The following is a 24,399-nucleotide window of genomic DNA, read 5'->3' as shown; positions in this document are numbered from 1 at the left end:
CCATGAAAGTAATTGATTAAATAATAAGAAAAGAGGTACCAGGTTATAGCTTTTCCACAAAGACAGTTCATGTACACGTACTTTGAATCGCATTTAAGCAGTACATATTATTATCATTATGATTATCATCGGACTTAACTCTCTCATTTTCATCACACATTCACACTTAAATAAATATTCTCAGTTTAATGGTGTGGCCGCATCAGATAATAATAAAATTATGTTTTATTCCCTAGCTATGTATTCATAATTTTACCAAAAAGCGAACATGAGATAAACGGAATCTCGAAATAATAAAGAAAACAATTTTATAGTACTAGTTTAACAAGAAATTTGAGGTTATGTCACGCCTTTTGATCCAAAGTGGAGGAACATAAATACGAGGGAATGACTAATTATGAATTTAATATTCGGAAGGTGTACTAATGATTGAAATTCCATGATGCTTAAGAATCAAACTTTTTCGTTTGGGGGAGGGAAGTTAATTAATCCCATATGTTATCTCTCTAATACGATATGCTAGTACTTTTAAGACATGCACAGATGAAATTGTTGTTGTAAAATTCATTATAAAAGTACTTCTTCCGTTCCATAATAGTGGAGTCATTTTGGTATGTTCCATAATAGTGAAGTCATTTTTCTTTGTAGTAAAAGTTAACACAATTCTTCTCACTTACTTTACTCTCTCTTACTTTATTATCTCTTCATCTCTCGACCTTTTTCATTTCCTACTTTATTCTTCTTTTACTTAAATCACTTAACATAATTTTTCTTAAATCATTTGCCGAAAAGAAACACCTCCACTACCGCGGAACGAAATGACTAATAATTTGTCTGAGCGTAATACAATTCAAATAGAATATAGAGAGAATACAATGAACTGAACTATGTAAATTGAAATTACAGAATGAAAGAAAAGCCAAAAAATTATAGCCAATTCGACTATTCATCTTTCCACATGACGAGTACGCCATGTAAGTGCTCTCGGTTCATGCGAGTCGTCTTCAAAGATAAAACGGTTTTAACTTGTTTGTAGCAGCACCGTTGACAAAACAAACTCTGACGAACTAAAGTGACGAGGATAAAGGTTCGACAATGAGAATGCAAAGAGAGCTTTTCGTATGCCAAGTAATGCGGTGTAAAATGATGTGTTTGAATGCATGAAATGCCCACTTATTTATAGACCCAGTCCACAAGCATTGGGGATCCTCTGGAGTAATAGCATAGTCAAGCCTTCCATGATTGACTCATTATGTTGGACCATGATACGATTATTATTATTATTATTTAGTTAGTTAATTATAGATTTGCATATCTTTTTCATATCTTTTGTCTTGCTCATTAGGTTAGTATCCATTATTATAAATAGTGGACATTGTTCTTTAGTTCAATCATTCAAGAAATATAAATTATCCTTCTATTTTATTTTCTCTTACTCTCTTTCCTTTCAAACGTGCAAAACGCACAAAACCCTAATTTTGACGCCGGATTGATCGACGGGCAAAAGCTCCCGCGACGTTCGACGCAAAATCTACGAGTTAAGGAACTTCATCCTTAACAGACCACGATCTACGAGTTAAGGAACTTCATCCTTAACAGACCACGTGTCCAATGCATAATTGAACCATTTATATGGTCCAAAAGGAGGCCCGAACAAAGCCCAAGCTGACCAAGCCCAAATAACAACCCAATTACCAATGGTTAGTTGCCAAGATCCAAGTACATGGCCTACGCCCCAGGCCTGGCCCGACCTCAGCTCGCAGCATGCAGCCATAGCTAGCGAGGCGGGCGGCGGAGTGCGTGTGACTTGCCTGTGTGTGGGTCTGTAGTTCATCACTTTTACACATAATTATTACAAGTAATAATTTAGTCTCTTAAATAACTACAAGATTAATAAATGCTTATTTTCCTATATGAAATTAATTAACACATTAATTAATCTCACCATCTACTACGAATATAGATTAATTTTATAGGAGTACTATTATTTAATTTTACAAAACTAAAACTTTTTTCACTAAATTATTTTGGTTACAACTTGTGCTATCAAACTCGACAAAATTACTTCAGATCTTAAATTAATACAAGTATAAATTATGATTGGTCTATAGGGCTAAAAACTATCACAACATTAATTTATTAATAAGTTAAACATATTGATTTTCCCTTAAACGAATATGAGGCTAAGCTTTTTTAAATGAAAATATACAGTGGAATAATAGCCAACTAATATATGTCTAGTTGTTTAGGCCTTCCGCAACGCGTCCCTTAGCCGTCACTTATCTCGTCCCGGAGTGACGGAACGGTTAAGGGACGGCGTTGCAGCCTTCCGTCTCCATCCCGTCACGGAGAAACGCCCGTCCCGAAGGGACAGCTCGCGAGACGTCTCGCCACGCGCGTTGGCGACGTGGCGAGCTCCGGTTCGTCCGTGACGCCCACTCGCCGGCCCGCGAGTGGGCGTCGTTTTTATCAGGAAAAATGTTTTTTTTTTTGTTTTTTTTTTAAAAAAATTTAGGAAAAATTCAAAAATTTTAAAAAAAATTCCAAAAAATATACTAGCCGTTTATAAGCGTTTTTTTGCAAATTTTTAAATTTTTTATTTTTTAAGCCTCCAACCACTTCTATAAATATCAAATCATTCCCACAAATTAATCCACCATAAAAAATATGTTTTTTATTTAAATTATGTATTTTTAATTTTTTTAGGATTTTATTAATGAGGTTTTTAAATTTTTTAGAATTTTAAGTTGTAATTTTATTTTATTTTTAATGAAGTGTGTTTTTTTAATTGAATTTGGTTGGAAATAAAAAAAAATGAAATTGAATGAATAGTAATTTAAGGGAAGGTTAAGGGACCGAGGGTTGCAGGTTCCGTCCCTTAGTTAAGGGATGGAGTAAAAAAGTACAGTGGGGCCTGCGAATAGTAATTTAAGGGACGTTTTAGTGACAACGTTGTGGATGGCCTTATCGTCTAATAGTCAGTTAATTTGAGAATTCTGTTTGTAGATTTCAAGTCCGGATAATTTTGTTTGCGTGATACTTAACTTTTTTCTTACATCTGCTTTTTCTCATTTCAGCGGAAAACATGGAAGAATGATTTTGTTATAAGACAAATCTTAGTAGTGTAGACATTGTGTTCGATTAGTACGAGACATGTTTAGAATAAAAGTGCGGCTGTATGCACGGCATTAATCTCTTTAACACTTAAGCAATGTGGATAGGATTATGATTTTAATGGCTGATTAATTTAATTCCTTTTATAAATATTTTCTCCTTATGAGTTCTTGAACTCTTGGTGCAGTTTTATTCAGCTTCAGAGTTTTTTTTACTATTAATATGTGGATTTTATCTTCTTTTTTTTCACCATATAATGAATTGACATAAATTGTTAACGAGTTTTTTATGCGAGGATAATCTGAACCTGTTTCCTTTTTTTTATGCACTTTTAATGCTATGAATATAGTACTATAAATTTACGTGCTAAAAGATTGCTAAACTTGTCCTCAAGAAGTTATACAAAATACTACTACTAAAATTCATAGTGATTAGGCACAAAAGTAAATTGAAATTAAAAATTAGGTGATGATTCAACCAAGTTTAAAACCAAAATGCAATCCAACCAAGTTTTAGAATATTTTCGTTTATTGTGTTATCACATCCAAAAATTAAATTAATACTCCATCCGTCCTTCTGTAATATAGACATTTCTTTTTGACACGAGAGTTAAGAAAATTTGTTTTAAATGAATTAAGTAAAAGAAGAATAAAGTAGAAAGGAAAAAGTAGAGAGATGAAGAGAGAATAAAGTATTTTTTTACTGAAAAATGAAATGACTCAGCTACAATGGGACAACAAAAAAGGAATACGACTCAGCAAGAGAAGGACGGAGGGAGTACTTTAGCCTAGTTAGACCTAAGGTTTTATTGGGCTTATATATAGTAGATGGGTCTAAGATGTTTCTTAGTAACTACATCCAATTTTAATAAAATAAAATAAACTACAAAGTAAGATTTTATAGATAAAGTGATGAGCCTCGCTATCTAATCCTAACGCAAAGAGCATTGATTAGCGCAGTTAATTACGGAGGAATAAATTATCCCAATTAGTTTGGAGGCCCGTTATAGGCCTTGAGGGGCCGGATTAGGATTTCAACCTTTTTTTTGCCCCAAAGAAGGCAGGCAAGGGCATTCCGGTAATTTAATCTCCAAAATAACGATAGAATTTTAAAATACCCATTCACTGGAGTCTGGAGACCATCGAAGATTCTTGAAAAATAAATAGAAAAAGAAATCCGAATTGATCGATTGTAGTGTGTAGATCCGCAAAAAGAAGCCGTTAAAATTTTAAACGAAGGCTGTATTCTGCTTCCCATTCCCGCCATGTCCGCACAGGTGGCCGACACCGACCCGCCTCTTTCCAGCGCCAAGACGCTAATCTGCGCCCTTAATTTCCTCTCCCGCAATCTGCCCCTGCCCCAGCACCTCTACGACGCCGTTTCCTCCATCTACGAACCCCATGCTGCTCCTCAATTCCCCACTCATGGTATTCATCCTGCTGATGCCACCAACGATCCGCTGCCAAAGGTTTGCGAATTTCTTTCCGCTCCCCTTTTTTTCTCCCTTAATTGAGTTCATTTTGGGTTGTCACTCATAATTCAGCTGTTGGGTATATTTCTTGTTTGATTTACTGAAATGTTTAGTAGCTATAACAGACAATTCACAGTTTCACATTGATATCACCTGCTCTTTCCTTTTCTCTTTTTTTTTCATTGATTATGGCATTCTATTGTGCAAGAATTTGGAACTTCTTGTTTTATCCTAATTGTTTCAAGAGTGTAGCTTTTAGGTTGCTGGGCCTGGGTCCATCCCCCTCCCCAATTACACTTCGATGAATTTGATGATTAGGGATAACAATTGTATAATCTGATACTGCAAAACTACTTTAACAGAGGGTTTTTTATTCTCAGATTACTTGTTACTACCTCTAAATATTGGTTAGCTTTCCTTAATAATGGGGTTTAATTTCAGTGAAATGAGGGATTTACATTATTTATTTAAAAAAATAGATTCAGTTTATCTGCAAGCAGATGCCTGAAAACTGATGTATTTTCAACTCGGTTTTCTGCTCGATCTATCTTAATTTATGATTTCTAAGAATACATATGTAAAGTTGTACGTCTTTGTCACAGACCTATACCTTGTTTGTTGACTTGTTCTTAAAGACAACAGTGTTCTTGACATCTTTTTAAGTAGGATTCTTGCATTATAGTTTATCTGTCATGACTGAAGATTCTATTTACTCTCTCTGGGAGGGCTTATAGAGTAGTGTGTTTTTGTTAACCTTGCCTCCTTTCCTTAGCGGCTTGCATTTATTGGTAAAAGCTTGTTGATTTTAACTTCCTGTAAGCTGGCTGTGACCTCCATGTAGTCACTCCTGTTACTTGTATCAAGCTGATACAGCAACATATTCCCCCTTTTGTTCTCATTTCCTTTCTGGGTATTGCACGTACACACATACACAATGCTGAATATCTACTTCTGACGTTAGTAGTGTAAGGCCATGCTTAACTTAAGGAAAACCTCGATTACAAGTCACATTAGGCACATAAAGTTTGGGATTAGCCAAAGTTATCTCTACATCAACCTTCTCTTTGGGTAGAATAATGTTAATTGACGGGTTTCAATATTAATGTGGTATAAATTCATTGTTATTAGTTTCTACTTTTGTTTAGTTGTCTATGCCTTCCTGTGATATCCTTCTCAAGCTTACTTTTAAATTTATAGTTTATTTTCTGATAAGGTATGCGGTCAATCTTGTTATAATGTTGCAGGAAAAATTGGGTGTTTCAACTTACAATGAGTTAATGTTGGATTTTGAGGATGCGGTGTTGAAGCAGAGATCAGCTTGTTTACCTAGTTCGAAATTATCAGACTTAAAGGAGACCAGGTTTCAGAGCCAAATAAAGCATCGGTTAACTGAACTTGAAGGTAGTTACCTTGAAGAAAAAAAAAATTCCATTGACACGTCAATTGCTTTTCCGAGTTGTTTATTGTCGTGTGATTGGTATTTATCTTCTATTGTCTAATTGCGGCAGGAAATTTTGATGATTCCCTGTTTAACACTGATCACTGATGTCCTGATAAAAAAAAAAACACAGCCATAGGTGTGGGAATCTTAGTTTGGCTAACTTAGATGCTCCTTCATATCTTTTTCTTCCTTGCTTTCTGTCCTTCTCTTATTCACTATTTGGTTGGTTCACATGCATTGCCACAGAGATACAAATGGCATATTCTTCATACATCTTTTTTTCTTTACATATAAATATGTGCTCATGAAATATGTTTATTCTCCTTCTATGAATAACAGAATTGCCTACAAGTAGAGGCGAGGACCTGCAGTCCAGATGCTTGCTTGAACTCTATGGACTAAAGGTGCAGTTCACTTTTTTGATGACTCCAGTTGACAAAAGTTATGATGTTTGACAAGTTTTTAAGGTGGGATTAATCATTGCTCTCACATCTATGAATTAAAGTATCTTCTGATGCTAGCAATAAATTGTATCCTGCTTGGATCATCTGCTGGTAGGGAGTAACAAAACAACTGCCTATGCTTAGTTCTCAAAACCAACTTTAAACATCTCTGTGTTTGTAATTCTGTTGAATTTCGTTTATGGATCCAACTAAAAGTAGGGGCTGGGGTTAGATATATCTAACTTTATTGTCATACCCAAGTATATCAAAACACACCCTCCACATTCCAAGCACTATGTATGTGTTTTTCTGTTCCTTGATTTGAGAGTAAGAGTATTATGGTCTATTATTGCTTGGTGATAAATTCTTGCTGCTATCAGTTAGCTGAGCTCCAGAGCAAAGTCCGCTCTGAAGTCAGTTCTGAATATTGGCTTCGACTGCATTGTGCAAATCCTGACAAGCAGCTTTTTGATTGGGGAATGATGAGATTACGTCGTCCTCAATTTGGCTTTGGAGATGCTTTTTCTATGGCAACCGATGACCCATTGAAGAAGAAACGAGAGGCTGAGGTGAGGGTTCTCCCTTTTGACTTTTCACAGTTCTGAGTATGGGTTCAAAGTAGATAAATTCCTATGAACACACCAAAATTCCAATACTTACAGCTTCACACCTAAAAAACTCATATATTTATTGAATATAGGAAAGGATTTTGGTTGGATTACACATATTTATTGGCTGTTTTGCTGCAGAGGTTTTCAAAATTTGAGGAGGAAGAGAAGAATCGGATAGAGTCTAGGCAAAGGAAATTCTTTGCTGATTTACTTGATGCTGCACGTGAACTACAATTGCAAGTGCAGGCTGCCCAGAAACGGCGGAAACAGAGAAATGACGGTATTCAGGCATGATGCTGTTTTCAAAACTTATTGTTTATGCATTTTATTAAGCAGCAGTACGACATGGGAACAATTAAGTTTGTATGGAAGCTTTGACATTTCAAAATAAGTGAACTTTTAAAGCTAAAACTATATTTGGTTATTTTCCCTGTTTTTGACGACTAAATATTGCTTTTCAGTTTTGAACAGAAAGTCTTAACTTATACGTTTTGAGTTCTGGGAACTCTCTTACACTTCATTGACATCTTTTTATTAGTTGAACTTGTTCTGATTATTTTGTATTGGGAAACTTCAATATATCTCATTTAGTTAAGAAAAGTTGCTGATATTTATGTCATGCTATACATTGTTAAGAATGTTATCTTTGATATCTTGCTTTACATTTCCATTTCAATACCTCACTGACAATGGAAGTTCTCTACAACTCTCAGGCTTGGCATGGAAGACTGAGGCAAAGAGCTACACGAGCTGAAAAATTGAGGTTCCAAGCTTTGAAAGCTGATGATCAAGAAGCTTACATGAAAATGGTTGAGGAGAGCAAGAATGAGAGATTGACGATGCTCCTTGGAAAAACTAATGATCTCTTAGTTCGCCTGGGTGCTGCTGTTCAACGTGAAAAAGATGCTGCCCATGATAGCATTGAACCCCTGGAAGGTTCAGATGCTGACTTGCCTGAGTTATCTGCTTCAAGGACGGATACACCAGCACAATCAATTCCTGAGGATGATGAAGAGATTGATGACGAGTCTGATGATAAAGCAAAGACTGGTGATTTATTAGAAGGGCAGCGGAAGTATAATTCTGCTGTACACTCTATTCAGGAAAAGGTGATATTTTATTTCCTGATAATATTTTTAACTTGAAACTGCAATACTTCCGCATCAAATCCATCCCGGAATGCCTTTTGCATGTTCCCTCCAGCATGTGTGTGATTGCCAGTTTCACTGGGATGTAGCAGCTGAAACCTAATGTTCTCTTACACTCGTAGAATTCTAATATATCTTCTCAACAAATGAGGTACAAATGCCTAATATTTGGTATAATAAGGATGTAAGGCAAAAGGATTAAAGGACATCAATAGACTAAACAGAAAACGAAAGAAGGCTAGTACTTTGCTGTTTTTTCCTTTTTTATTATTTCTCTGCACATATCCTGTACTTATGTAGGAAACCTGTGCAACAATATCAGTTCAAAATCTATTATGCAAATTGTTCTGTAAAAGGGGTATGGTAAGGAAATGGGTTTTTGCAAGTTCTCTTTAATCATGTTTTTAATTCCGTGAGTATCAGATGCATTAGGTTATTGATATAAATTATTCACCTTCTCTTCATTTGTACTCATTGCCAACATATCTTATGTTTAGGATATATAGATTTGTGGGTGTGGTATTATGGAATGTAAACCTTCGATGTTGAATTTTACAAGTTCATATCTCCTCATAAAGTTTATGTTGATCTAACCTGCCAAGAACTCTGGTAGGTGACAGAGCAACCATCCATGCTTCAAGGTGGAGAGTTACGAACATACCAAATAGAGGGGCTTCAATGGATGGTGTCACTGTTCAATAACAATCTAAATGGAATTTTAGCTGATGAAATGGGGTTGGGAAAAACAATTCAGACCATCTCTCTGATTGCCCATCTCATGGAAAACAAGGGTGTGAATGGGCCCCACTTGATTGTTGCCCCAAAAGCTGTTCTGCCAAATTGGGTTAATGAATTTACTACTTGGGCTCCTAGGTACAGGTTGAATTTTCTATTTAACAAGTAGTTTGTGAATCGAAAGCTGTATTCTGATGGACATTCTCTGTATATCAGTATTTCCGCAGTTCTTTATGATGGACGCATCGATGAAAGAAAGGCCTTGAGAGAAAAGTATTCAGGAGAGGGGAAGTTTAGTGTTTTGATTACCCATTACGATCTTATCATTAGAGATAAAGCATTTTTGAGGAAAATCCACTGGCACTACCTAGTTGTCGACGAAGGACATCGACTTAAAAATTATGATAGTGTGCTTGCACGGACTCTTGTTTCAGGGTATGGTCTTTAACTACTTATAATCATGTGTATAATAACTATCACAAATGTCAATCTTATTTGTTTATCTACCTCATGCTTTTCTTGGAATCACTTTTATGACCTGTTTCTGCTGTGTAGTTGGGCGCACGAAACTTCTTGCAAATTACTACTCCTTCCGTCCCACCCTAAGTGACACATTTTCCTTCTTGGGATGTCCTTCCCTAAATGGCACATTTCTTAAAACAGAAACATCACTCTCTCTTGCTTAACTCACAAAACTACACTATATAAAATCTCGTGCCGAAAAGGAAATGCTCCACTTAGGGTGGTACGAAGGGAGTATTATATTATGAGATGTCATCTTAACACGAGTATCCGCTAATTGTTGTTTAATTGTGTAGTAGAGTTTGTCGATGATGCTTTTAGATAAAATTGTTCAACACTTACTGATATTCTATACTTGGTACTTGAATTTGGCAGTTACCGAATTCGGCGGAGACTTCTTTTGACTGGAACTCCTATCCAGAATAGTTTGCAGGAACTGTGGTCCCTACTTAACTTTCTCCTTCCTAATATCTTCAATTCAGTCGAAAACTTTGAGGAGTGGTTTAATGCTCCCTTTGCTGACAAATGTGATGTCAGCTTAACAGATGAAGAACAGCTGCTAGTCATTCGTCGTTTGCACCATGTATGACTTGATTCTTTATGTGCCTCTCTTATATTCTTGTAACTCACCTTCTTTTTTGTTAATCTTCTTTTCTCCCACTTGCATTTCTGCAGGTCATTAGGCCATTTATTTTGAGGAGGAGGAAGGATGAGGTCGAAAAGTACCTACCTAGTAAAACTCAGGTCATACTAAAATGCGACTTGTCCGCATGGCAGAAAGCATATTACAAGCAAGTGACCGAGCAAGGGCGTGTTGGTCTTTCTCATGGTAAGGGTTTTTACATGATCTCTTAGATGTGGCTGCACTCGTCCAAGGATGGAGGCACATCTAACTGCCAGGCCCAACTTTTTCATGTTCTTAAGTCATTATTAGTTATAATAATTTCCCTCCCTAAAACAACATTAATACGTAGACTAGGAGTATTATGAGGTAAGTTCACTTTAAAATATTGAGAAAATATTTGTATGCAGCTTAAGACTTTTTTAAAGGCCTCTATTTTTAGAAAATATATCTAATTATCTATACATATTAAAATACACGGAGAGTTATATTTCTTTAACTCTTTAAGCGGTGTGCTTAGGCTTCTGCAGTCCTACTACTTATGTGAGTTGTTCGTTTTAACTTATTTACAGTTTCGATTTTAGCATCAATATTCTTATCAATTACTCCCTCCGTCCCGCACTACTCGCACGTATTTCCTTTTTGGGCGTCCCAAGTTACTTGCACTCTTTCCATTTTTAGTAAAAAATTTCACCTATAGCCGTCATTTTTGACTTTCCTATACACTCATTCCTTAATCTCCGTGCCGAAAAGGAAATGAGCGAGTAGCTCGGGACGGAGGGAGTACTATATTGCTTCCATTTTAGCATCACCATGCAAATACCTTCTGCAACCATTTTAGCTTTCATCTTGACAGTTGTTGATTCTATGCCATAAGAATCAAGCTGGTGAAAAAATGCACCAAGTTTTCATCTTTCCAGTATGCTATCATATTCAGTGTTGCAATTTATTGGTTTTCTGATATTAGTGTCAGCCAGATTTGAGTCAAGTCCAAATCTGACGAGGATCGTATCAAGATTTGTCTTCATGCTTTCTATCTTGTCTTTTCCCACATAACAAACATCATTGACAACAAATGTTACTCATGATATGATTTTGCAGGTAGTGGTCGTTCGAAAAGTCTTCAGAATCTGACAATGCAGCTCCGGAAATGTTGTAACCACCCATACCTGTTTGTTACGGATTACTATATGCAGCAGAGTGAGAATATTGTCAGGTCATCAGGAAAATTCGAGCTTCTTGATCGCCTACTCCCCAAACTTCATAGAGCCGGGCACAGAGTCCTTCTTTTCTCTCAAATGACTAAGCTCATGACCATACTCGGAGATTATCTGACGCTGAAAGGTTATCAGTTCCTTAGACTTGACGGCACTACCAACACTGGTGACAGGGGTGAATTACTAAAAAAGTTCAATGCGCCCGACTCATCTTACTTCATTTTTCTCCTAAGCACTCGTGCTGGAGGACTCGGTCTGAATTTACAGACTGCAGATACAGTTATCATCTTCGATAGCGACTGGAACCCTCAGATGGACCAGCAGGCAGAAGATCGTGCCCATCGTATTGGCCAGAAGAAGGAGGTCAGAGTTTTTGTGCTCGTCAGTGTTGGATCTGTCGAAGAAGTTATCTTAGAAAGAGCTAAGCAGAAGATGGGTATTGATGCCAAGGTCATTCAAGCAGGATTGTTTAATACAACTTCGACAGGTTTGTCGATTTCGATAAAAATGCTTGCTTGTCTGTTTTTCTATATTGTGTGAGAACATATGTTTCCACTGCAATCAAATGAGCAAGTAGAGTAGGATCTACCAAACCACAAAAAGTATGGATTTTTCAGACTTGAATATTGTATGCTTTTATGGTTGATTGAAGATGATATTGATGCTATTATTCATTTTGATTCACAGCTCAAGACAGGAGGGAGATGTTGGAGGAAATCATGCGTAAAGGCACAAGCGCGCTTGGAGAAGACGTGCCAAGTGAAAGAGAGATCAATCGCCTGGCAGCCCGGACAGAGGAGGAGTTTTGGTTATTCGAGAAGATGGACGAGGAGAGAAGGCAGCGAGAAAACTACAGGTCCCGTCTCATAGAAGAACACGAGGTGCCAGATTGGGTATTTGCAGAGCCAGAAATAAACGGCAAGGGTAAAGGATCTCTGGACCAAGACTTGCCTGTAACAGGGAAGAGGCACAGGAAGGAGGTGATTCGTGAGGATGCTATAAGTGATTCACTGTGGATGAAGGTTTTGGAGAACGGGAACGAAGGGTCTAAATATGCTGCTAAAAGGAGAAGAGAGAATCCTCCCCCGTCTGTTGAATTGCCTACAGATAATGTTGCTGTGGAGGAGACTGTGGAGCTCAAGAGTGAGACGACAACGTCCATGGCGAGTGAGGCCAGGAGTGAAGACACCTCTGGCTGGACCTCTCAGAAGTCGAACGCCGAAAGTTCTAGAAGTGGATTAGAAGCTTCGGAAACTGGGATGAATGGCTTGACATGGAAGGCACATAAAAGGAAGAGATCGAGCTTGGTTTAGATTGTTTCTTTAAAGAAGTACTAGAATTTTTAGGAAGTTGATTAGTTACTTTGAAAAACCTTACAATCGCCGTCACCCCATTAATATTTTTGTTAAGTTTTTGAAGCTGTAAATCTACTTTTTCTTCTGCACCTCTGCAAATGGTAGTACTCTTAGTTGTCTTTGCTTACTCTGATTCTGTGTTCCAAAACTGTAAGATATGAACATCGATATTGTTTTGACCTACAAATTTCTTAGTTTGTGTGTAAAGTTGTCAACCCATTCTTAAAATTTACTTTCAGAATGAGTGTGGAGATAAGAATAAAGGACATAGGAGAAATAGTGAAAGAATATAAATAAGTACTTTCCTAAATATAATATGGATGCTTTGGGAAAGGAAATAATACATGCCGCATTAGAAATCAATAGTGATGTCAAGCGAGTGAATCCATTTGGGTTCGGGCCAACTCGGTCAGGTTGTTGGGCTATTCGGGTACATAAATGACTATGTCCCTTCTCCTTGATTCCAAAGTAACAATTTTTTTTTTGACTAAAGCAATTGCTACATCCTTGTACCTCTTAAATTAGAAAAATCATCAATTAGAAAAATCATCTTCCAGTTTTACCCACCTTAACCTCGGTCTCTCCTGCTCTTTCTCTAAATCCTTGCATATTTGAATATTCAGTATATGTTCATATTTCAAAATATGAGCGCACAAAACTATCTCCATATGTCATTAAATGTACTTTACAGGGTATAGATTAATCACAAGGGTTATACTCCCTTCGTCCCGACATAAATGAGACAACTCTTTCAGGCACGACATTTAAAAAGTTTATATTTAAAGAGTTAAGTGGAGAGAAAGTAAAGTATGAGAGAGAAAAAAATAGTAGAGGAATGAAGAGATAATAAAATAGGTGAGAATTTATTTTTTACAGCTTCGTGAAAAAAGACCCAAAAACTGACCGATTTTATATGTTCAAGATACGAAGGTTCAAAATATAAGGTTCTTGACCAAAATTATAAAACAATCATATATTTAGGACCATTTTTGGACTTTGATCTTTTAACTGATCACAATTTATTGTACTAATATAGTCAAAGATAACTTAATTTAGGTTGACCGTTTATTTTTTACAGCTCCTTCAAAAAGACCAAAAATGGACCAATTTCATTTTTTTGGGATATGAAAGTTCAAAACATAATATTTTTGGATTCATGCACGATGAACTGAAGAAGGAAATTTACGTAGAAATCCCTCCTGGTTTCGTAAGTGACTTCAAAGGTAGAGAAGTCTATATGCTGAAGAAAACTTCTATCTGAGTCAAAACAATCTCCAAAAGTCTAGTTTGGAAGATTCCCGGGGCAATGAAGAAATGAGTCTATCAGCAGAGTAATTCCGATCAGACACTTTTTCCGAAAAAAAGAGGGGATAAAATTACTTGTATAATCATTTATGTCAATGACATGATCATCATGTGAGATGATTAAGAGTAAATAGAGGAGTTAAAGAGTTTGAAATGAAAGGGTTGGGGGCACTAAAGTATGGAGTATATTGTAGTTGAAGTTTTGAGATCTAACGAAAGGATCTTCATCAACCAGCGAAATTAGCTGTGCAGTTCCATTATGCTTATCGCAATTTTGAATATATGATGAGACTATTTAAGATTAATAATCTTGTTTGCCTCCTATCTACTCACATGATAATTATGAAAAAACTGTTTTATAAAAATGAATAAGCGATAATTGTACCTCATAGATCATCGCCCTATAAATAGTTGATGTGTAAATCCAGATAACACACCGATATTTAAACATGCTTTAGGAGACATTTTATTTTCAAAAATAAAATAACATGTACTCCCTCCGTCCCAAGATATTAGACTCATTTCTTTTGGTACAAGAATTTAGAAGGTGTTGTTTAGTGGTGCAAGTGGAGTTGGTAATAAAGTAGATTTTTTACCATAAATAGAAATGGCTCAAGTATGTTGGGACATCCCAAAGTGGTATACGAGTCTAATATCTTGGGATGGAGGGAGTATTAAATAGTACTCCCTCCGTCCCATGCTACTCGCACTTTTCATTTTAGGCCGTAAATTTGGGATTGAATTTTTTGTGTAATTAAAAAAGAATTTTAGGTGTAATGAGACATCACTTAATAAAAGAGCTCTTAACTTAAACTAACATATTAATTAAATGCATTAATTCAAACTTAAATTATAAATAGTGTAAGGACTTTGTGACGAGCCGAAAAGCAAACGTGCGAGTAGCACGGGACGGAGGGAGTAGTATTTATCTAAATAATGAGACATTTTGGAGTAAATGTCCTAAATGATATGATAAAATTGACCATTTAAACAATGAAAACCTACAGTTCTTTTACTTTGATTTATTCAGATGTCAGTATTTTTGTCTGTTTTAGTTATTATAATTAGTGAATATTGAATTATTGATTGTATTCTATTGTTTTGTATTTAAATATGGTAAAAATATGTGTTTCTCTCCCAAAAAAAGACAAGGAATGATATGATTAGGTATGTAAAAAACGAGTACTTAATAAATAAGTAAATTAGCCAAATTATTTTTGGCCTGATTTCTGATTTGAAAAACCTAACCAGCCAAACGGATAAAATAATCCAATTAATTGAGCTGATTAAATTTAAGGAAATGTTTGTTTCTATATTCATATTTTTATTTTATATATTGACTTATAATGTATCCCTACATTATTTAAGTAGACAGTACATCAATTAACAATAATAATTAATCACTATAATGATGAAAAATAATTAAAAAATATCATTATTTTGATTGTGAAATAAGTGGATAGGACACATCAAAGGCCACCAAGTCAATAGATAACGCGTCAAATATTTATTTCATAGAGGTGATGTATCATGTATGAAGTGTAATTTGCAAAATTGTTAATTTATTTTGGGTATTTATTTGAGTTTTTCTATTATCTACATCGTTGACTCAGATTTGTCTTATAAAAAATATTGAATCAGAACAATAAGGGGAGAGGATCCCCTCCTATGTTAAAAAAACACAACCGGGGCTGTTGTGGTTTAAACGACATACACATACAAATGAAACACAACCGAGGAATAAGTGAGAAATGGTGGAACCAAAAAAATGAAACACTACTTCTAATTCTTTATTCATTCTTTTCTATCTATTTCTTTATTTAATTAAAAATACGGGGTCGACCAGATTAACTTTTTTTCATTGAGTAGCATCTAATAATATTATGGAACACTGTTTTAGTAAATTTATATACCAACCAAGGCCACTTTTACATACCTATTAAAAAATATTACTACTCCATAACACACTCAAGAACTAATTAATATATTAAGTAATACCATTAAGTTAACTGCAATAGCATTTGTGTAAATATTAATTAATTTTATAGGCCATATTCATGTTTCACAAGCTATAAAAACACAGCGTGCAATTTCTTTATTTTGCAACATTTCTTTTATTCAAATAAGTAGACTATAAAATTCAATTAACTTTATCAATTAAAACACTTATAAATTTTTGTCATGATATAATGAATTAGAAAGTCTCACTTTATTAGAGAAAAATATTTATTCCCTCTGTTCCTTGAAAAGTATGAACATTTATTTTGACACGAATTTTAATGGATAATTGGTAAATAACAAAGAGATAGAAAAAAAAAGTTTTTAAAGTAGGAAGTCCATAATACTATTAGATGCTACTCAATGAAAAAAAGTTAACCTGGCCGACCCCCTATTTTTAATTAAATAAAGAAATGGATAGAAAAGAGTGAATAAAGAATTAGAAGTAGTGTTTCATATTTTTCGGTCCAACCATTTCTCTCTCTTATTCCTCTGTTGCGTTTCATTTGTATGTGTATGTCGTTGAAACCACAGCAGCCCCTGCTGTGTTTTCTTACACAACAGGGGATCCTCTCCCAACAATATGACATGACAAATATGTAAACTTTAAGTATTACAAGTGAAACGATTATGTTTATTTTTGTGCATGTATGGTACTTCTTTGTCCATCATCATATGTCTCAATTTTTCATTTTAGGATATCCCTTATTATTCTCTTACTTCACCTTTATCATACTCCTTTGATAATGGATCTTATATTCTTTTAACTTATTTCACTTATATTTTTCATTGTCATGATATTGTGAAATGAGTGTTAGGGCATCCACAGCCCCGGCCCGTATTCAGGTCCCAAGTACCCTCCACGTCATCATTTCCTAAATTTCAGTCCCAAGCCACAACTCTTCTAACTCTGCAGGCTCCAACTATTAAATTGCACTATTCACAGCACCATTGATCCCCTACCGTGGGAGAATCACAGCACCATTTGTTGTGGAGCTAAACCATTTGTTGTGAATCTAAACGATGCGGCATTAATAAAATTTAAACTTCCTTGATCATATTTTCTTCTTTGCTTAAAGTTTAACCTTGATAAAATTTTAACATCTTTATTGTTTATCTTATAGTTTATCAAAAAAACGTGGCATAGTAGTCTATTTATTTTCTATTGCGATTTTTTAGTGAAATCTCTTATATAATACTGAGTCGAGCTTATTTTTTCTAGATTCGGTTATCTTTCGTTTTCTTTAAAATAAATTTGCACTATAAAATAAATTTATTTTGCTCTCTCTACTCTTTACACTAATGCAACACAATTTTAAATTTTGTAAATGATGTTTCTCGTTTACATTATAGTATATAGTAATATTCGAACGTAGTCTTACTATATGCAAATCCACTCCTTGACGAACTGTAGAACTTTACCAAATTAGGGTTTTTAGATCTAGTTTTTTATGGATGGGATGAACAAATTTATAAATTATTTTCGCCTTCATCATGAGCCTATTTTACTTTAGCCCGGGGCAAATAAGTCATACTAACATATTAGGACGATTTTACTTCATTTCAGAATATATTACTTCATTCCAGTAGGTTTTTACTTCATTCCAATAGGATTATTACTTCATTCCAATACGTATATGCGGTCTCGCCGTCGCGTATCATTCTTTCTCTCTATAATGTCTATCACTGCCACCACGACGCTGACAACAAAATGGAATGATAGCCTAATTGAATGGTGTAATAAGCACATGGAATGATGTAATAAAGTATTTAAATGAAGTATATGTAGAAGCATTTGAAGTTCAACTGGAATGAAGTAAAAACCTTGTCCAATGAAGTAATAACGTTTTTGAATAAAGTAATAAACCTACTGGAATAAATTGCATTTTTTAAAGTGAATAAAGTAAAAATCCAAGTCAATGAATTCGAATTAAGCATACCGGAATGAAGTAATAAACCTAATACAATGAAGTAAAATGGGCTTGTAATGAAGACCGAAAAAAATTTACACAGCAGCGCATCTCATCAAAAAATAGAACTAACGACCCTAATTTGGTCTCTAGTTCGGATTTTAAAATTGATTCGACATTGATCACAACTCTATTCAAACAAATTTATATATATAATAATTTATTAACATATAAATCGTTGAAATTCTACGATAAAATTTTCATTGTGATTCATAATATGGAGTATAAACATCATTAAATATGGTGGTGTTTAGTTTCCTAGATAAAATAGTAGAAGATATAATCTAAGATTAAGTAGTAATATTATTTAGTAGGAGGAGGTTTGACTATGACTAATTATCACATATCTATGTATCTAGGATTAAGTCATGAGATTCAATTTCATGAACCATACATACTATAAATTTATCATGGTATATAATCTCGCAAACCGAACAACCCCTATGACAATAAAAACAATACTATTTTCGTCCCAAAAGAATCTAGTATTTTTGGTAAGTTTTTCTTTATACCTCTGATAAGGCTAATTTCATGCATAGGTCTAGGGGATAAATCCGTGAATTTGCTGGGTCTAACACATGTTTTAAGCCAGGTGTATAGAAGAAATTCGCTTGGTCCAGGAAAAGGAGGAGGCAATCACACGCCCGAGGAAACTGGCGAATAAGTGAACGTTGTGAAAGAAATTGCAAGACAGAGTAAATCTCAGAACTGAAGGGTAGAATGGTGATTTCTACGAAGGTTCTAGAAGATTATGTCCGTGTCTATAAAAGGAAGGATGCATGCATTCTGGAGGGACTTTCTCGGTGGAGGCCTCACTAACAGTCTGCAGCTAGTTCACTTTTCTATACACTTGGGTTCTTAGAGGGAAATTCAGGGGTTTTGCACTTGGGTTCACCTTTAGCTTTCATACATTTGTTGTTGGGTTGTAACACCGTCCTGTTGAGGGCGAAGAAACAAGCTCCACTTTACTGTTTTCGTATTTCGTATTTCACCAAGCTTCGCTGTTCGAAGCTCGGCCTTCCGATTTCACCGAATATTTCTGTGTTTAATGCAAGTTTCATTTTCTATTATGACGTTGGTGTTGATTTCTGATTTGGTTGTCGAGATTTTCTGGAGTTTGCGTTAGTTTGCCTGAGTTGGATGCGTTTCGCAATTGTTTTCTGAACTTATGCAGGTTAATGGTTGAATCTGGGTGATCGGAGTTTGCTGGTGGTTGAATCAGAGATTTAAGTTTGGTGTTGTTGCTAAGTTGTGTGCGATTGCTGGAAATTGGAGTTGATCGGAGTAGATCTGTTAGATCGGAAGTTATGGAGTGGAATCTAGTTGTTGTTGGTTTCGGATTGCTTGGATCTGAAGTGGATTAAGTGTTCGACGTGAGATCTGAGCAGAGTTGGTTTATTTTGATGCCTAGTCTTCGTGTTTTCATTTTGCTTCGTCTAGTATAAGTAGATCTGAGTTATTTCCGGTTTGTCGTAAGTTTCCGACGACCAAACTTTTACATTCTGTTCGAATCTGGGTATGTGCTCTGTTTACTTCATCTTCGTGTTTAAATCCGTTGAAGAAAAGCATGTCGTAGTTAGTTATTTTCTCAGTCAGTTATTTGCAGCTTTTCTGCCGTACTTGCTATTTCTAGGTCATGGTCCCCACTGTTGGTTGGTCTCTGTCTAGCTAAATTAGGTAGTCGTTTACACGGTCTAGGAAGTAAGCTTAATATACCGAAGTCTTGATGATGTTTGATCTCAGCATGTTTACAGCTTTCTAGGTCTAGCGTTTATATTTCCTGCCTAGGTCTAGTAGTAGTTATACCTCAACCCTGTTTGCGTGGCAGCAGCCGCTTAGTCAAGAGTCTCTAAATGCTTTCTTACGTATCCATCTTCGTGGGATCGACCCATGCTTCTCTATACTAATCCATAGTATTCGGGTTGAGGGATCTTTGAAGGAGAGTTTGTGTATACAACGACATAGTATTCCTTGTTACATTGAGTTCCTAGACCAAGTGATCTAGTGGATTCATAGGACTTGGTGTCTCGACCTAGCATCGCATTTTCACAACATATAAACACACGCTACTCTAAACTCGCACTTCAACCTCTCTCGAATATTTTTTCTACCAATTTTACATTCTCGTGTCGTTTCCAAATTCTCTAGATTTCGACGGTATGAGTGTGTATAAATTACAATAGATTTCTTGTTGAATTTATATATTTTACATGCTAGTAAATTACTAAATGGAGTATATAAAATAGAGTGATCATCATTTACAAATTTCATAATATTACTTCATTCATCCCTTAAAATTAGTATAAAATATTTTCTTTCTAGCCTTCAAAATCTATCTTGTTACATATGATAGTAATTAAATCTATCTTGTTTTGCTTTTGTACATAAAATAAGACAGTACAAATAAATTTATATTGTACCAAATTGATCAAATGACAGGTATGAGAAAGAAAAACACATAACAAAAGAAATAAAAAAAATGATTCAGAATGATTCTTTATACTATTAAAAATTGAGAGGTGAAATAAACATAATAAAAAAAATTAATCTGTTTGGCGAGTTTGAATTTATTATGGAAGAGGTAAAAAAAGAAATGAAAGTGCATGAAAAGACGTTAAATTTGATAAATGGTTAACTTTAAGCAAAGAAGAAAAAATGAAATTTAAATTTGATTAATGCGGCGTCGTTTAGCTCCACAACAAATGGTGTTGTGATTCTCCCACAATAGGGGATCCAGCCTCGTGTTAGGATAGGACCAAGTCAAGCAAAATTTGGATTGTGGTGTCTGGTGTGGCCGGCTGGGATTCAATCCCACTTGATATGAGAAAAAAAAGTCAGCACACCGCATAGGCATGATGAGGTGGTATATCCTACCAATTATTTTCTGTTTCATACGAAGGAATCAACGATCCAACTAGACATACAATAATAATTTAGGAAACATTCATTCTACCACTATTATAGAAAATTGCATAATCTATATATGGACATTACACATATATTTTCACCTTCTATATATATCGCATATTTATACGTAGGGTCCTCTTCTAATACTTATAACACCATAATTCAAAAACTAACACTAAATCTACACTCTTAGATTTTGAAATGAGTGGATAAGATTAAAGCTCACAAATTTCAATAAATAGCAGACAAAATATCAACAAAAGAGTAATATCATCATTATGTTATCATATGATAATTTTCGTGGGTATTTTTTTATATCAACATAATGTATTACAAATATCAACAATATGACATGATAATATCTACACAAGTACAAGAAAATATCAACACATTTTTATTGATATTTTACCTACATTTTATTGAGATTTTGCATACACTATATTCAGATTTTTTTTGCATTTGTTGATAAAATCTGTTTATCAACATGTACGAAAATTGAAATATAATTTATCAAATTTCATCACCCGAACATCGTCGGAACATATACAATTGAGATCTCGTTGGAATCCTTATAAAATTATCTTTAATTTGATATATTTTCTGCAAAAAATAATTTAAATCGAAAGGGTTACGTAAATTTAAAGTTTTAAGATGATTTTGATGAGAGTGAATTGACATTAATACCCTTTAAGTTTATTTAATAATTTTTTAAATTTAAAATATAATCACATTATTTCAACCACTAGATCTTCTAATCTAATGGCTAAGATATAGTCTTAATTTGTAATTGCTAATTAGTTAGTAATTGATCACTCCCCTTTATACATACGCGTATAATATAAATATCTCATGGAGTATATACCGTCAATAAAAAAAATCTTATAACCCTTGTTAGTATTATTTTATGGATATGATTTCTTTTTCTTGTTTATGTATAAATATATATATATATATATATATAATTGAAAATTTTACATAAATTTTAAAAAATATTGACCATAATTTAGTTTTTTAAATATTGTTTTAGTGTATATGAACGATTATATATCTACTCATGCAATAGCTTAATATGCAAATAAAAATTAAATTATAGTCATACTATCCGCCCACGATTAATTGAACCCTTTTGACTTGGCGCAGGTTTTAAGAAATATAGTACTCTCTCCGTACCATAATAGATGTCACATTTCCTTTTTTGAAAAAAAGTTATCTCTCACATCATTTATAAAATTACATTTTCTCTCACCACTTAACACACAAAATAACATCTTCTAAAATCATGTGTCATCTTCCAAGTGTGACATCTACTATGGGACGGAGGGAGTAGGAACTAGGAAGTGAGTTGAAAAAGTTAGTGGAATGTGAGTCCTATTTTTATATATTAATTTTATAATAAAATATGAGTACGACAAATTAGTGGAATGTGAGGCCATCCGCAATGGGCGGACGATGACGCGCATCGTCCGCGCCATTCATCGTCCACCCCCACTGTGGGTGTGTGGCATAGGCCGCGGACGATAGTCGCGGCCTATGCTTCGGGCGCGACTTAAACCGTGGACGATGGCCATCGTCCTCGACATCGTCCACCCCATTGTGAAGGCCGCGGACGATGGCACGCGGTTTCATTTTTTTATAAATAGCGTTCATTTGTAACATTTCATTTCACACGATTTCATCTTCGAAACTTACATTTATATAATTACTACGAAATGGATTCAAGCCCCAATAGCCCTACGTTTAGCGGAGAGGCGCATTGGCCGGGTACAGAACTAGGCGATTATCGTTCGTTCGGCGACAACACCCATTACGATCCCGATTTCAGTACGGAATCGTATGGGTTGTCTGATATAGAGCCGTTGCCGCACCGCCCAACCGCATCGGCCGATCCCGCCCCCGCAGCGGAACCGGCAGCGGGCGCAGAAGTTGCCGCCTCCCGGTGTTTGCGATGAGTACGCCCCCGGCCGTACGAACTACACCGACGACGAAACTCTCACTTTGGCCCGGTGTTGGGTAGATATATCGGAAGATCCGATATTCGCCAACAACCAGAGACAGACCGCGTACTGGGAACGCATCGCGGACCTCTACAATTCGGTCAAGCCGCCGACCGCGTACAAGCGCAAGAGTGAGCATCTCCGCAAGCACTGGGATCAAATCAAGAAGCAAGTGAACTTGTACTCGGCGGAGTTCGAGAAGTGCGCGCGGTCACAGGGGAGCGGCGAGAGCGTGCACGACGTGCGCTCTAAAGCGATGTTGTCGTACCGGTCGATGTTCGGCGAGTTCAAGCACGAGGCCATCTGGGCGCTCTTGAGGGAGAAGCAGAAGTTCCAAGGTTGAATTCTGCACACTGGTGCGCCGAAGAGGACGAAGGTCACCGAAGCTGGTGACTACACGAGCAGCGGCAGCGGCACTAACCCGGTTGACCTCAACCGGACGTACGTTGATGAAGGGAGTTCCGGCACACCGGTGTCCTCCCGGCGTCCTCCCGGCATCAAGGCTGCGAAGGCCAAGGGGAAGGCGACCGCGACGTCATCGTCGACCGCTGCAACCCCTGTTCCGGACCCGGATGAGCTCCCGACGCAGACGGCCACCGCGTTTGCGTCGTTAGCTACAGCGTCGATGGCAAGGACGATGTTGCAGACGCACAAGGCCCTCAAGAAGTGCACCGACCCCGAAAATGAAAAAAATAAGGGTGTCAATTATTTGCGTATAGATGAAAAAGATAAATGGTCTCAATTAATTATAGACACTAAATACTATATATACCCAAAATGAAAACAGAAAATCATACCCCATAAAAAATACTACTGACAAGTGTTGTACTAATGTATTATTTTTGTCGGTAAATATAAGATATGTTATTATATTATGTGTATATATAAATATGTAATATAATGTATAGTACTCCTAATTTTCATAAAAGAAAAAAGAAATCATACCCATAAAAAATACTAACAAGTGTTGAATGTATTATTTTTATTGTCGGTAATGTAAGGTTATTTTATTATATTGTGTATATTTAAAAATGCAATATAGTGTATACAAGTAATTTCCATATTTAAGATTATGGAGTAATTTTCTATAATAGTGGTAGAATAAATGTTTCCTAAATTATTATTGTATGTCTAGTTGGATGTTGGTTCCTTATATTTCCATATGTCAAAAAATAATTTGTAGGATATACCACCTCATCATGCCTATGTGGTGTGGATGGTCCTCTGAATTTTTTCTCAGTTGATAGGGCTATTTCTTTCGATGCTCATAAGAGCATGCGCAGCGGTGTCGTCCGTCGCCACCGCCGTCCGCGCCGCTGGCACGGACGTCATCCGCCGCCGCTGCGCTTGCACCGCTGGCACGGCGCTGCTCGATGTATCGAGCACGTCCGTGCCAGCGGACGCACACGTGGCGGCACGGGATTGGGCAACGGCGTAGCCGTTGCATTCAAACTTTTTTTTAAAAAAAAATCGGTATTTAATTATAAATAATGCTAAAAAATAAAAAAAATTCCAAATCCCAAAAATATGGCCATTTTTTCCCGTT

At 35.8% G+C, this 24,399-nt stretch overlaps 1 protein-coding gene across 3 annotated transcripts; it reads left to right on the top strand.

Moving 5' to 3' along the window:
* Nucleotides 1-4,280: 4,280 nt before the first annotated feature.
* Nucleotides 4,281-12,886, top strand: LOC121795876 (probable ATP-dependent DNA helicase CHR12). Of its 3 annotated transcripts, none has more exons than XM_042194531.1 (12): nucleotides 4,281-4,582; nucleotides 5,830-5,986; nucleotides 6,366-6,430; nucleotides 6,850-7,038; nucleotides 7,219-7,368; nucleotides 7,794-8,189; nucleotides 8,842-9,101; nucleotides 9,180-9,398; nucleotides 9,861-10,068; nucleotides 10,161-10,314; nucleotides 11,209-11,811; nucleotides 12,012-12,886. In XM_042194531.1, the coding sequence occupies exons 1-12, from the start codon at nucleotides 4,379-4,381 to the stop codon at nucleotides 12,635-12,637; spliced, it is 3,231 nt and encodes a 1,076-aa protein (XP_042050465.1). In that variant the 5' UTR covers nucleotides 4,281-4,378; the 3' UTR covers nucleotides 12,638-12,886. The 3 variants fall into 3 exon arrangements, with proteins under 3 accessions (XP_042050465.1, XP_042050464.1, XP_042050466.1); XM_042194530.1 differs by having other exon boundaries at nucleotides 8,842-9,107; XM_042194532.1 differs by lacking the exons at nucleotides 4,281-4,582; nucleotides 5,830-5,986 and having other exon boundaries at nucleotides 6,366-6,493; nucleotides 8,842-9,107.
* Nucleotides 12,887-24,399: the final 11,513 nt, after the last annotated feature.

This window comes from Salvia splendens, chromosome 3, assembly GCF_004379255.2.
Source record: "Salvia splendens isolate huo1 chromosome 3, SspV2, whole genome shotgun sequence".
Taxonomy (NCBI): Eukaryota; Viridiplantae; Streptophyta; class Magnoliopsida; order Lamiales; family Lamiaceae; genus Salvia; species Salvia splendens.
Note: the sequence above shows the minus strand (reverse complement) of the source record. Positions and strands in the feature narration are given on the sequence as shown.

Coding starts and splice junctions, on each gene's coding strand:
- LOC121795876 (XM_042194530.1), top strand. CDS start 4,379: ATGTCCGCACAGGTGGCCGACACCGACCCGCCTCTTTCCAGCGCCAAG. Junction 6,431..6,849: donor TTGAACTCTATGGACTAAAG/GTGCAGTTCACT, acceptor TGCTGCTATCAG/TTAGCTGAGCTCCAGAGCAA. Junction 11,812..12,011: donor GTTTAATACAACTTCGACAG/GTTTGTCGATTT, acceptor TTTGATTCACAG/CTCAAGACAGGAGGGAGATG.